This window comes from Pelobates fuscus, chromosome 5, assembly GCF_036172605.1.
Source record: "Pelobates fuscus isolate aPelFus1 chromosome 5, aPelFus1.pri, whole genome shotgun sequence".
Taxonomy (NCBI): Eukaryota; Metazoa; Chordata; class Amphibia; order Anura; family Pelobatidae; genus Pelobates; species Pelobates fuscus.
In genome coordinates this window covers 130,263,966-130,278,949 of record NC_086321.1, presented here as the reverse complement: position 1 = coordinate 130,278,949, position 14,984 = coordinate 130,263,966, and the positions used below count along the sequence as shown (strand labels likewise).

The 14,984-nt window shown below is 41.7% G+C and overlaps 1 protein-coding gene across 3 annotated transcripts; it reads right to left on the bottom strand.

Moving 5' to 3' along the window:
* Positions 1–9: 9 nt before the first annotated feature.
* On the bottom strand, positions 10–14,638 carry OGFOD2 (2-oxoglutarate and iron dependent oxygenase domain containing 2). Of its 3 annotated transcripts, none has more exons than XM_063454298.1 (7): positions 14,371–14,638; positions 11,464–11,520; positions 7,507–7,617; positions 6,650–6,749; positions 5,499–5,623; positions 4,050–4,307; positions 10–460 (listed from the first exon to the last, which is right to left on the bottom strand). In XM_063454298.1, exons 1-7 carry the CDS (start codon positions 14,497–14,499, stop codon positions 185–187), a joined length of 1,056 nt encoding a protein of 351 aa, XP_063310368.1. In that variant the 5' UTR covers positions 14,500–14,638; the 3' UTR covers positions 10–184. The 3 variants fall into 3 exon arrangements, with proteins under 3 accessions (XP_063310368.1, XP_063310369.1, XP_063310370.1); XM_063454299.1 differs by having other exon boundaries at positions 14,521–14,638; XM_063454300.1 differs by having other exon boundaries at positions 14,466–14,499.
* Between the last annotated feature and the right edge of the window lie 346 nt (positions 14,639–14,984).

Here is a 14,984-nt window from a genome sequence, read left to right as displayed (position 1 = left end):
CGGAGCATGTGTAATGCATGGCAGGGTCTCTTTAATGGAAGCAAAATGAATTTAATAGAAAAATAGAAATTCAACAACTCATCACATGAACCTGCTTTAGAATGCCTTCATGGGGTTGTAAGAATAAATACTGATACATTTAAAGATATTTAAAATATTCTGCATTGTTTGTTACTTGATCCTGTTAGTTTAGGACACATACATTTACAGTGTCTACTTTGTCACCTGCTTGGTCATAGGTAAAACCATCTCCCTCTCCCAGTGTCTTTACCAGTTGTGGTTTGTTGTTGCACATAGGACATTGTTTGTTGCGCACTTGTGAAGCTCTCATCCATATGACAAGGTTCCACCTCTCTCCTGACTCAATGGGGAGGGCGCCATGAACATGCTGCCCTCTGTGTAATATTCCATGGCCGATGGTGTGCTCAATGTCTGTATACTGTCGCTCATTGAGAGGCACCTTAAAATAAATATACACACAAATAAGATTACATTTTATAATGTTTCATGAGAAAATGGTGTAAAATTACTACATACATTAAATATAGGATATATTCATAAACAAGTAGAAAATCTTTACAAATGTTAAATCCAATGATATTTTAATATAGCTGAACAAAGCTAAATTATATAGGATTCTATGAGGCATCCAATGACAAAGGTGGATGGCAGTTCTTGGTAAAGCTGGAATTAGAAAGTGAATTCCTTTGTCTGGAACGGCCGAAAACCAAGGGTACAAAAGACCACGCTATATGTCCCCAGACAAGCAGGCGGCCTAGGACTCTCGAACTTCACACACTACCTGACAGCAACACGCTTGGCCCAAATACAACAATGGCATCTCCCACCAAGCAAAAAACGATGGGTAGACCTGGAGCATTTGATATTCGGTTGGGACCATCCGTCCCTATACATGTGGCTACCCAAAGCAAAAAGGCCATTGCCACCACCTACATCCCCTGCGATAACACACTCCCTAGACTTATGGGATAAAACGAAAGATAAATATGACCTGTCCTCTTACTTATCCCCGATCTCCCCCATCAGGAGAAACAAACTGTTCCCACCAGGACTAACCCCGGCACACTTTGCGAGCTTTGATAACAGAAATATATGTAGATTACAACACCTATACGCAGCAGACGCAATCATTGCCTATAACGACTTACCAGACAACCACACACTAACCACATTTGACCACTTCAGATATATTCAACTCAGACGTTTTGCCTCCACACCCATCATCAAACAGGCAGGCACAGCTCCCCTCACACGATTTGAACAAGATAGCATGGAACACCCAATGAGAAAGGGCCAAATCTCAGACCTCTATGTCACCATAGCAACACACCCTACCCAGGTGGAGCTCCCCTACATCATGGCATGGGAAAAAGATTTAGGCACACTGGAAGACCCCACAGAATGGTCTGATATATGGGAAGCCACAGCCACCACTTCAATATGTGTCACCCATAAGGAACAAGCTTTTAAAATGCTGTTCCGATGGTACTTGACACCACAAAGACTAGCCGCTATGAGAGCAACTCACCCCAACCTTTGCTGGAAAGGATGTGGAGAGATAGGCACCTTCCTCCACCGCTGGTGGTCATCCCCTAAACTGAAACCATTATGGCAAAGCATCATAGCCCTGATCACTAGATTATTCGACAGGCCATGCCCCATGGATCCCTGGCTACTATTGCTATCCAAACCCATTGACACCTACACAAGAAGGGAAAACAAACTAATCGCAAGAATAATGCTCACAGTCCGCAGAGCGATCGCAGAACAGTGGGCAACACCACACATTCCCTCGCAAACCACCATCACACACAAGATACAGGATAGCGCAAACATGGACAGCCTCACAGCCCAAATACACGAGACAACCACACAATATCACAAGATCTGGGACCCATGGCTAAACGGAGACACTTCACTACCCTGGTAGATAACATCCACTACAAAACATCCCTGACCAGGGGACCTGCCGATGCACCCCTACCCTACCCGACTCCAGGCACACCCTGGCTTCTCATGCCACTATCCTACCTCCCTCCTCCCCTACTAGTGAATACAACACAGAGAAACAACGAATACCACGACAGACTCCCACCTATAAACCAATTTCCAAAGATAGCATACAGTAGTAGACACAGACAGACGCGCCAATAGGACCACGGGAACGACTTGGAAGTCAAAGAAACTCAAACAAAGCTCAGGGACAAAACTAAGCCACCGACAAAAAGACTAAACGACAGAACCTGCAGAGCCCACAGATAGACTAGCGCCGGCAAAAGCCATTAGCAAGAAATAGACACCACACCCACAGACAACCCTGAAAACCGACCCAAGAGGCCCGAGAAACCAAAGCCTGGGACAACACAAGCCCAACCAATCATCAGACGGACATACATACCTGCCCTCAGGGCAAATCAGGGAAGTACCCTGAGGACTAACCTACCCTTACCCACCCAAACAACGAACTGTCAAGCACTGAGTCTTAAACACTGAATAGGCTCGCAACAGTGGCGTACATACCAGGGTCGCAGGGGTCGCGGCTGCGACTGGGCCCGGCCGCCCCTGTATGTACCCACTGGCCAGCCTCTTCTCCTGGGGGCCCCAGGAGCCAGCCACCTCAGGGCCCCCCGAGGCTGGCCCTGCTTACACCCGGCGGGCAGTCAGGCTGGCCGGTGCGCGAGGGAGCACTCTCCCCTGAGTGCTTCCTCTTCAGCTCCCTCGCGCACCGCACTGATACCGGAGCCGGAAGATAACATCATCTTCCGGCGCTGGCATCCCTACGTGGCGCGCGAGGGAGCTGAAGAGGAAGCATTCAGGGGAGAGTGCTCCCTCACGCACCGGCCAGCCTGACCGGCCGCCTAGGAGCCCAGCAGCACCACTGGACCCCAGGGAATCCCCTCAGCACTCCAAAAGGTAGGGAGACTGGGGGGATTAATAAAAAAAAAAAAAAACATGTGTAAGTGTGTGTGAGTGTTAGTGTGTGTGTAAGTGTGTGTGTGTGAGTGTTAGTGTGAGTGTGTGTTAGTGTGTTAGTGTGAGTGAGTGTGTGTGTGAGTGAGTGTCAGTGTGTGTGAGTGCTAGTGTGTGAGTGTTAGTGTGTGTGTGTGTTAGTGTGAGTGTTGGTGTTAGAGTGTGTGTGTCTGCTAGTGAGTGTCAGTGAGTGTGTTTGTGTGTGTGTGTTAGTGAGTCTGTTTGATGTCATTTAGTGAGTGTGTGTTTGTCAGTGAGAGTGTATGTTTTGTAAGTGAGTGTGTATTTATGTCTGCCGCTGAGTGTGTCTCTGTCAGTAAATGTGTGTGTCTGTTAGCTAGTGTGTATGCATTTGTTCGTGAGAGTGTGTGTGTGTGTCTTCAGCACTTACCTTTCTCCAGCGCCGGACTCCCATGGCGCTGGGGATCCCTCCGCCTCTCAGCTCCGAATGCGCATGCACGGCAAGAGCCGTGCACGCATTCAAACCGCCCATAGGAAAGCATTACTCAATGCTTTCCTATGGACGTTCAGTGTCTTAAAATGGCGGAAGCGCCTCTAGCGGCTGTCAGTGAGACAGCCACTAGAGGCTGGATTAACCCTCAGTGAAACATAACAGTTTCTCTGAAACTGCTATGCTTTCAGCTGCAGGGTTAAAACTAGAGGGACCTGACACCCAGACCACTTCATTGAGCTGATGTGATCTGGGTGTCTGTAGTGGTCCTTTAAGTGTGTGTGCATCTGCATGCACTGGTGTACATACCGCGGTCGCAGCCCTGCAACCCCTGCGACCAGGTGCCCGCCGCCATGTGTTGCTGCCCCGGCCCGCGCAGAGTAAGCGCGGGGGGGGGGGGGGCCCACGGATCAATTTTCACACCGGGGCCCCATGGGTAATGTGTACGCCACTGGCTCACAATGTATATTTGACAAAGCAATGTTGTACCCTCTCACCCCCTCTTAATTCTGTATCCCTAACACCAATCGCAAAAGAAAAACAACGAAAAATAAAGAATTTATAAAAAAAAAAGAATTAGAAAGTGAGATTACAGTTGCTAAATTACCTCTTTCATGTCTGAAAAATATAAATTTCCTTCTGTAAACTCCTTTCCCAGACAAATGTTTAGGGTGACCTCTGCATTATCATAGTGGCAACTTAAATCCACATCTTCATGCACTGCATACTTCACTATAAATGCTTTGTGGCTGTCCAAACAGCATCCTCCCCAGTCTGAAAACAGCAGAGAGGCGAGAGGCTGCAGATATTTCTCACGCAGAGGATTAATTAAGGTGTCATCAAATCCTAGCTCATTCAAAAGAACCTGAGGGCAGTAAAGAAGGAAAAAGGGTAAACATGTCTACAACAAGACAGGCAAATTTCCCTCTACAATAAGCAGTCCAGCTTTGAAGTACTTAACATAGGACTTTTATTTATATATAATATAAAATGTTTAAACGGCATTGTACAGGGTTGCATACAGCACCTGTTATTCTTTATGCATAGTAAGGTCTCCTGGTTTAAAAAAACCAAACAAAACTCATCCAATTTTTTTCTTCTTTTTCCAGATGCATGTTTTTGCTAGATATATATAAACCTTTTACACCTTCCTCCCATCCAACTTGTTTTTCACCTCTATAAGATCAATATAGAGTGAAAAATCAATTTAATTTTTCCCCAAATCATCTGTCACTGATTTCTCAGATATCCAAGACAAAGCACATGTGAAATTCTGCTGTAACCAATAATCTATTAATAAAGGGATACTGTAGGCACCCAGGCCACTTCATCTCATTGAAGTGGTCTGTGTGCAGTTTCCCTGTCACACTTAGTCCTGCAATGTAGAACATTGCAATTTTAGAGAAATTTAGATTGCAGCACTAAGGCAGCCTCTGTATATTAAAAGGCATTTCTGGGATCTTACTGGACACTCCTCATGAGGATATCACTAATGCAATCGCTGTGCATGTGCATTAGCCCCCTCCTTGGATGACACTGGAGGAGGAAGAGCTTCGAATCAACACCGAGGGACATCAAGTAAGTAATCAAAAGGGTCTTTAACCATTTGTTGGCCAGGTGTCACAATAGTATTAGGAATACAGTATTCCTAACGTTAGTTTCCCTTTAATTAAAATTACTGAATACCACACATGTGCATAGATGCAAGCTGTCCTGTTTCTTACATATTCTCACAAATTTATTAAAATCAGCTAGAATAGCAGAATAGCTAGAATAAAAGCAGATAACATCACTCAAAGTGGATTATAGCCCTGGGACAGTAGCAAACGGAGAGATCAATAGGTATTTTTTATTCATTTATAATTTTTATACATCTACCTGTTATATCCCATTAAGGTGACAAAACTGCTTTATGTATTTCCCTGAACCCTGGCTGCAAATCCTCTTTTGAATTTTGAATTAATGATACTATGTTTCATGGTGATGCTATCAGAACCGTAAATAATTGTTACTATACATAACTAGAGTTGATTGCTGCTTTGGTTTTCCAATTTACCCCATAGTTATTCATTGTATTTGGTCGTCCTTTGGGTAAATCTGATCTTTCAAAGTTTTCCAGCTCTTCTACCAAGTCTCTGCAAAATTCTGGAACAAATACTGGGAGCTGATAGATCCTTTTCCCTAAGGACAAAACAAAGTGATATGTTAAAAAAACGAACACTGTTTTTGCACGTCTGTGTTATCTGCAAGCATAACAAATAAATACAATGTTGTGGAGGATGTGTTCTAAACAAAACCAAATTAGTCAAAATGAAAATAAAATAAACAGGATTGTGTAATTCAAAGCAGAAATTACTTGTTACGCACCATGATCACACTGCTTGAGACGTTTGCCAATCACCAACTCTGTAAACCTCCTAAATCTAGATAACCCTTTAATTTACTCAGTAACTACTACATCCCTCTTCAGATGACTACCAAATATTACTGAGGCTGATCTATTTTTACAGCAATGAGACAGAAGGTGCCTATTTAGTTTTAAAGTCCAGTTGCTAATCACTTCATAGCTCATCCAAAAGCACTCTGTTGACTTACAGGGTTATTTATTAAAGTGAGAATTCAAAGTAAATTTAAAATTTAATACCAAAATAGCTGAATTGGAATTTATTTTTTGGTCAGCTATACTTTCAGTTCAGTTACTTTGCTCTCGACTTTCGTGAATAACCCTGTTATTATACAATTCTAAACAATAAAACCTAGTGCAAACCAAAACAAGCAAGTTTATCCTTTTTTCATTAAAAAAATTAAGAGTATGTCTAAGAAAACTCTTACATAGCGAGGCAGAGTATTGTTATAGCTCATACTAGTTATGCACAATAAATTTACCATGACGTGTAGAAGTACATTTTTCTAACAAAAGAGAAGCGTTTCTGGTGCCTGGCAGACCCTACACAAATTTTCAACCCATTAGAAAATGGTTTGTCTACTTGCACTGGGGGGCACAGCAGTATGGTGCTCAGAGTGTTCCTTAAATCTGTACCACATAAAGCTGCTTATGTTAATTAATTTCAAAGGTATAGCAAATTATTTTAATAGAATGTTTATAATTACATTTATTGTCTCTTTCGTTAAGAAAAAGCTGTTGCTTTTTTTTAATCTGGCATATCAACAATGAAATTATACTTCAAGTAACAAAATAAATATTACCTGGTATAGAATGAAGATGTTTCAGCAATCCATCTAAACCAGTGTGAGGAGACTCACAAAACCTGACAGCTCTTAAAAATTCTTCTGCTAAAAAGGACTCCTTGTAATGAGAGGCACATTGCATGGAATGATAGAGAATGATCAATGTAAGGTAATAACGTGTTAGATAATGATCAATGTAAGGTAACAACTTTTTTGTAATAACAAACAAAAAAATATATAAAAATGCCATAGGTATGTAAATCTGACTTCAAATCTGACTCAAGAAAGCATTTAGCGTGTTTAAAATTAAGGTGGCTGAATGCCATTTGGTTGTAACAATCTAGCTATTGTAATGCTAATGTAATACAATCAGATATTCATAAAAGGCAAAGTCTGTTGAATCAGCTTAATCCTCATATAACCAGGCTGATTTGGCTATTGGCTATTGTCAAACAGCAAAATTGCAACCAAATTCCATTCATTAAATCTTTTACATTTCCTTAATACAGGCCATGGGAAATGCAAATATAATGAAAAGCCTCCCACCTGCCCCCAAGAATGGCGATGCTGGTGCAAGGGATGGCAAGTAAGGACAAATATAACAACCCCCAAACCACTATGATAAAAAAAATATATTTACTGCCTTGGTAGCTGTTGTATGTTAAATGGAACCAGTCGTGACAGGTTCTCTTTAAATATAGATAAGCAAACATAATATTGAAAATCGTGGGAAAACACTGAAAGCAAGCCAATATTTCTGAAGAATAATATTCATTTTATTTAAAAAAAATCCAGTTCATATGATTATTTGGATGAGTACATTTAAACGCCTTGCCAAATGTGATGTAAAGCAGGCGTGATTGTGATTCTCTTACCTGTAAAACATATAATGCGGGGTACATGGGCTTGTAACGCAGGGATATCTCTGTTCTCCTCTGTACCGATTCCTCACCTAACTTCATTCGCCTCTGAACTTCCTTCTGTACCTAAAAACAATAAGCTGCTTTTAACAAATAAAGTAATACAGCATGGTATATCACAATTACAGCCAAAAGTCAATACTGATTTCTGCAAATAAGCAAAACAGAAAGTATCAACAATGATGTTCTATCCTTTAATAATCTGTTCGTTAAGGATCATGTTTTAAAATGGAATGACAGAGCTAGTATGAGCCCAGGGCTGTGCATTATTATTATTTAAATACCCAGAAAAAATAGAAAGAAATGGGATTGGTGTGATCCCATGCATCAGGAGGGCACTCCAGCAATGCCCAAGGGCTTAACCCTAGATACTAGCAACAGAAACAAAAATTCACAAACTCTGAATATAATGCTGACTGGAGATAAAAACGTAGGCACCAACGCATCCAGTGGTATGGAACAATTGAACCAGACCACTAAATATCTGAAATAACAGAAAGTGTCAACACAAATAAACTAACTCCAAATAATAATAAATACCGAACTAGCCTTATAAGGCTACTCCCGTGCCTTTAAATACCGAACTAGCCTTATAAGGCTACTCCCATGCCTAAGTAAGTGAGGGGATAAAGTTACTAAACACCTAATTCTGCAATATACATATAGGCTTTACTAGTCCTGGCCCTTTAACCCCTTAAGGACACATGACATGTGTGACACGTCATGATTCCCTTTTATTCCAGATGTTTGGTCCTTAAGGGGTTAATGCACAGGGTGTAAGTAAATCTCCACTTAGTACCTAAGCACCAGAAAAAGTGTCAAAGGGAGAAAGGTCACTGTCTAAAAGATTGGCAGCCCTTATAATCAAACGTAGACATACGGCTAAAATAAAATAAATACATTTCTCTCCTTGTGGGACTTACTAGATAGGCATAGAAAAAAATGTAAATCATAAATCATAACAAACTCCCATGCCTAAATAAGTGAGGAGATGAAGTGCTAAACACCCAAATCTGCAATATGCATATAGGCTTAATGAGTCCAGGCCTTTTAATGCATAGGGTGTTAGTAGATCTCCCCTTACTTTCTGAGCACTGGTAAAAAATGCAAAAGGGAGAAAGGTTACTGTCTAGAGGATCAGCAGCACTAATAATCAAAAGTAGGACAGATAAAGTAAAGTAGAGAAAGCCTCTCTCCCTGTTAAACTTAAATCATAATAAAAACATGTACCACACAGTGCAGTAAAGTGCCCAAGTGTGTGCAAGTTAAAAAAAAAAAAGTTACTTAGCATTAGTAAATTTGGCTGAAAGACCAATTTAGGTCTTTCAGCCTTTTGGTAGATAGCTCCCTAATACCGTGAGAATTAGGGAGTTATCTACTAAGCAGCTGCAAGATGCGGCACGAATAGGATCGGAGTTTCATTCATATGAATGAAATTCCGATTCGAAGTCCCGAAATGCGTCCTAACATGAATGAACAAACTGTTCTCATTCTGTTAAGACGAAATTCGGTAGTTTCGCCGGCGTTCTGTCTAAGTGACAGGACGTTCGGGAATACTGACAGGAAGCATCGCAAGATCACAGATCAAAGGTGAGAACTGTGGGAAAATTGCTTTGATCACCGGAAACGAAGCACACTTTGCTCCTCCGCTGGTCAAGCGTATGAAACCTCCATAAGACAAAGTAGTCCCTACTTTGTCTTTTGTTTTAAAGAAAACTAGAGCAGACAGGAAGAACAGATCCTGACGGAGAGAGAGAAGAGGAATCGAGTGGGGAAAGGTAAGTTCGGCATGATAGTGCCGCTTTTCGATTACATTTTATGATGAATTCTCGCTAAAACTCGCTAAAAATGTAAAAAAATGTACAAGCTCGCGATAAATTTAGCATTTTCTGTGTTTTGGGGGGCATATACTCTACCTCACACCATCCTGAATTTTGTGCTGTCTGGCTCACTCTAGCTGTGGTGGGTGCTGGTCCCAAGATCCACCACTCTTGATAATGAGTAGCTGAGGCCTCCAGTTAGTTGTGGCCTGGTACATTCTCGTGGAGGGAGAAGCGAACGGTATCCCTGTATGTGTTTGACTGGAAACACAGAGCCCTGACCCCCTTCCCCCAACAGGGGAGGCACCTCTAAAGCAAGAGACACAGTGACTCCTACAGCCACAGCCTTCAGTCGACAAGTCTCTAGACATGACAAAGATGGTCACCATACAGTGTGGGAATGCTGGTTCAACACTGCATTTGATGCACTCTGCACGGCCTTCTGGGTCCGAATTGAGACCAGACAAAAGCAGCAACCCCCTACCTTACCTACATCTAAAGCACATCCTAGCAGAATCCTGAGGCCCTGCTCCCCTTCTAGGCTGAGAGCCAAGAGTCCTGCAGTAATGTAGCCCTACCACTGAAGATGGAGGGCCCAGTGGAGAAAATGCACCGGCTTATTCACCAGCCTGGGCTTGGAGAGTAGAGGAACTGGGCTGTCACCAGTTCAGTCTTGGTTGACCTCGGTATATGGGCCAGAGGTATTGGTGGAGCAATCCAACCCTGCTTTTTTAAACATGGATCCCATCCAAACTGGAGCAGAACTGCTGACCATTTCACTGTGACCTGTGGAGCTATCTATAAGATAAGACATGACTGTGGCATTGGCTATGAAACAGTGCAGAATGCTGTTTTGTTTTATTCATGCACAACAAAAATAAAGAATATTTAAAAAAAACAACAACTCCTTCCTATGAGAATAGGAACAGTTGCAGTAGGAGCAAATAATTATGGAAAAGATGAAGGAAATGCAGGCTAGATTTAGGCTGTCACCGGCTCCCAGTCCAAGATAATGAAGCCAGACCCTGAGGAAGAGACATGCAGGATGGGTGCCATCTAGAGCACTTTAGGGTTAAACACCCGTTTGTAAATGGTTTAACCCCTTAAGGTAAGACAGTGACTGTGACCTCCAGGCACCATAACAACTTGCGTTTAAGTTGTTATGGTGCCCAGAGTGTTAATTAAACAGATAAAAGGCATTATTTTGTCTGCAGTTTCACAACATGTGTGTCAATGCAACACAACTGTGAGTCTACTGGATTTACTTAATATTTTATGCATACTTGGTACCTATTGGAAAAACACTGCATTCTACTACATAAAGCTGCATTACTGATTTTTTTTTTTGCGAATTGCCTGTGAGTGAATGTGTGTGTGTCTGTCAGTGAGGGTGTGTCTATCAGTGAGTGTCTGCGTCTGTCAGTGTGTGGGTATAAGTGAATGTGTGTGCCTGTAAGTTTGTGTGTGTCTGTCATTGAGTGTGTATGTGTCGGTCAGTGAGTACGTGTGTCTCTAAGTGTGCCTCTGTCAGTGAGTCTGTCAGCATGTCCCCAGTAATAGTGTGTGTCTCTCTATCAAATCAGTGAGTGTGTGTGTATGTCATTGTTTGTCAGTGTATATGAGAGTGTGTGTCTGTCAATGAGTGTATGCATCTATCAGTGAGTGTGGCCTTGACAGGAAGGGGTGGGAAAAATTTAAATTAGGGGGGGTGCCAGAGCACCGTCCTGCCTAGGGCAGCACAAATCCTAAATACACCAAAACATCTGGAGTGCTGAAGGTTGCCTATGCTTGCCCTAGTGTCTACTATAGACTGTAGCAGCCAATTTCTATTAAATGGCACTATTATACTGAATTTTTGTTGGTATATATGGGTCTGGCTGTCGGATTTGCATTAACGGGTCGCCTGTCATTTGTAATTTTTCTTAGTAAAGCGCTTCCATTTTTCCCATGCTCTCTCATTACTGATTTTATATGTATGTATGTACTATACCTTTAAAACATAAATATGACTACTAAAAATGTTGGTGATCATATGCCATAAAATGGCAATTTTACATTATTTCAATATATATATATATAATCACAAACTAACCTTTTCCAGGACACATGCAAACTGCTCTGATGTGCGACATCCCTTGTCATGTAATGCCTAGCAAACAGAAAAAAAAGGTCAATTTCTGTTATCAATACAAGGACTAAACATTCTTACTTTATATATGTAAACTTAATGGCAGTGAATTAAGCAGTGAGACTGCAGGGGAATGATCTATACACCAAAACTACTTAATTAAGCTAAAGTTGTTTTGGTAACTATAGTGTCCCTTTAATAGTTGCTAGGAGCTATGGAACTGGAACCCTGGCTGCCCACTCTGGATCACCCTGATCCCAGGCCGGATTATATCGGCTATCAATAAACTCCGGTGGAAGATCATGCATATAACACTCAAGTGCATATACCTGAGCCAGTGTTATATACAGGCTCTAGAAAACTGACCACCAAGGAATCTCTAAAAGGGGTATATTTATATATGATATTATATATCACTATTTGTGCGCTGTTCACCTTTTTTGTTCCGTGTATTTACGTTTTATTGTAAAACTTGTGTGATTGGTTTCAAGGTGGAAACAAGCAGCACATCTACATATTGCATGTCGTTTCTGCACTTTATATTTAGCGCCAGTAGCTATTACACTATTCCATTATTGTGATATTGGAAGCTGTATGTCTTTTGTGTGTGAACACAGTATTTATTCATGTGTAGCACTTGCACAGATGACATACAGCACGGTGTAACATTTTATAAGTGATCAAAATCATGAATGAGCAACAAATAAAATCTTAGGTATTACAGAATGATGGTGGAGAGGAAGCAGCTGGTATTGCTTTATTCACAAAATCCACGCAAATAAGTTGATATTCATTGTGTTTATTGCTGTTATAAACAAACTATGTAATCTGCACCACCTCTTTATAAAAATACACAGTATATACCCCGTTACAGTCCAATTTATACACAGTATATACCCAGTTACAGTCCTATTTATACACACTATATACCCAGTTACAGTCCTGTTTATACACACTATATACCCAGTTACAGTCCTGTTTATACACAGTATATACCCCGTTACAGTCCTGTTTATACACAGTATATACCCCGTTACAGTCCTGTTTATACACAGTATATACCTTGTTACAGTCCTGTTTATACACAGTATATACCCGGTTATAGTCCTGTTTATACACAGTATATACCCGGTTATAGTCCTGTTTATACGCAGTATATACCCCGTTACAGCCCTGTTTATACACAGTATATACCCCGTTGCAGCCCTGTTTATACACAGTATATACCCCATTGCAGCCCTGTTTATACACAGTATATACCCCGTTACAGCCCTGTTTATACACAGTATATACCCCGTTACAGTCCTGTTTATACACAGTATATACCCTGTTACAGTCCTGTTTATACACAGTATATACCCCGTTACAGTCCTGTTTATACACAGTATATACCCCGTTACAGCCCTGTTTATACGCAGTATATACCCGGTTATAGTCCTGTTTATACGCAGTATATACCCGGTTATAGTCCTGTTTATACGCAGTATATACCCGGTTACAGTCCTGTTTATACACAGTATATACCCGGTTATAGTCCTGTTTATACGCAGTATATACCCCGTTACAGCCCTGTTTATACACAGTATATACCCCGTTACAGTCCTGTTTATACACAGTATATACCCCGTTACAGTCCTGTTTATACACAGTATACCCCGTTACAGTCCTGTTTATACACAGTATATAACCCGTTACAGTCCTGTTTATACACAGTATACACCCCGTTACAGTCCTGTTTATACACAGTATATACCCGGTTACAGTCCTGTTTATACACAGTATATACCCGGTTACAGTCCTGTTTATACACAGTATATACCCGGTTACAGTCCTGTTTATACACAGTATATACCCGGTTACAGTCCTGTTTATACACAGTATATACCCGGTTACAGTCCTGTTTATACACAGTATATACCCGGTTACAGCCCTGTTTATACACCGTATATAACCCGTTACAGTCCTGTTTATACACAGTATATACCCGGTTATAGTCCTGTTTATACGCAGTATATACCCCGTTACAGTCCTGTTTATATACAGTATATACCCGGTTATAGTCCTGTTTATACGCAGTATATACCCCGTTACAGCCCTGTTTATACACAGTATATACCCCGTTACAGTCCTGTTTATACACAGTATATACCCGGTTATAGTCCTGTTTATACACAGTATATACCCCGTGACAGTCCTGTTTATACACAGTATATACCCGGTTACAGTCCTGTTTATACACAGTATATACCCCGTTACAGTCCTGTTTATACACAGTATATACCCCGTTACAGCCGTTTATACACAGTATATACCCCATTACAGTCCTGTTTATACACAGTATATACCCGGTTATAGTCCTGTTTATACGCTGTATATACCCCGTAACAGCCCTGTTTATACACAGTATATACCCAGTTACAGTCCGGTTTATACACAGTATATACCCGGTTACAGTCCTGTTTATACACAGTATATACCCGGTTATAGTCCTGTTTATACACAGTATATACCCCGTGACAGTCCTGTTTATACAGTATATACCCCGTTACAGTCCTGTTTATACACAGTATATACCCGGTTATAGTCCTGTTTATACGCAGTATATACCCCGTGATAGTCCTGTTTATACACAGTATATACCCCGTGACAGTCCTGTTTATACACAGTATATACCCGGTTACAGTCCTGTTTATACGCAGTATATACCCCGTGACAGTCCTGTTTATACACAGTATATACCCGGTTACAGTCCTGTTTATACGCAGTATATACCCCGTGACAGTCCTGTTTATACGCAGTATATACCCGGTTATAGTCCTGTTTATACACAGTATATACCCCGTGACAGTCCTGTTTATACGCAGTATATACCCGGTTATAGTCCTGTGTGAATTGCTCTCTGTCAGTGAAGCGGACATGTACTTGGTATTCCGCTAGGAATATGTTATCGGTGTAGAAACACGCGCAGCAATAGTGACGGACACTTGGAAGCGCTGACATATCAGGAGATCAGAGACGGACGCTCATTGGCTCCTAGGACTGCTCCGAGACTGACGCTGATTGGCTCCTAGGACTGCTCCAAGACTGACGCTGATTGGCTCCTAGGACTGCTCCGAGGCTGACGCTGATTTGCTCCTAGGACTGCTCCGAGGCTGACGCTGATTGGCTCCTAGACTGTTCCGAGGCTGACGCTGATTCGCTCACTGTACTTCTCCGAGGTAAACGCTGATTGGCTCCCAGTACTGCCCTAAGGCTGACGCTGATTGGCTCATTCTCCAGGTCTTAGTCCCTACGACAAGGACTTCCGGTTGAGGTAACATGTCAGCCTCCTCACTCTCAGCACCAAGGGGCAGTGTACAGCAAAGCATACAGCCTGCTGGCAAGTACTCAGCAACACAATAACATTACTCATAGTGACAGGGACTGAAATCACGTGTAGCTTGATACAGAATGGCCTTTTATTATTAATACTGGGGGAAGTCTGA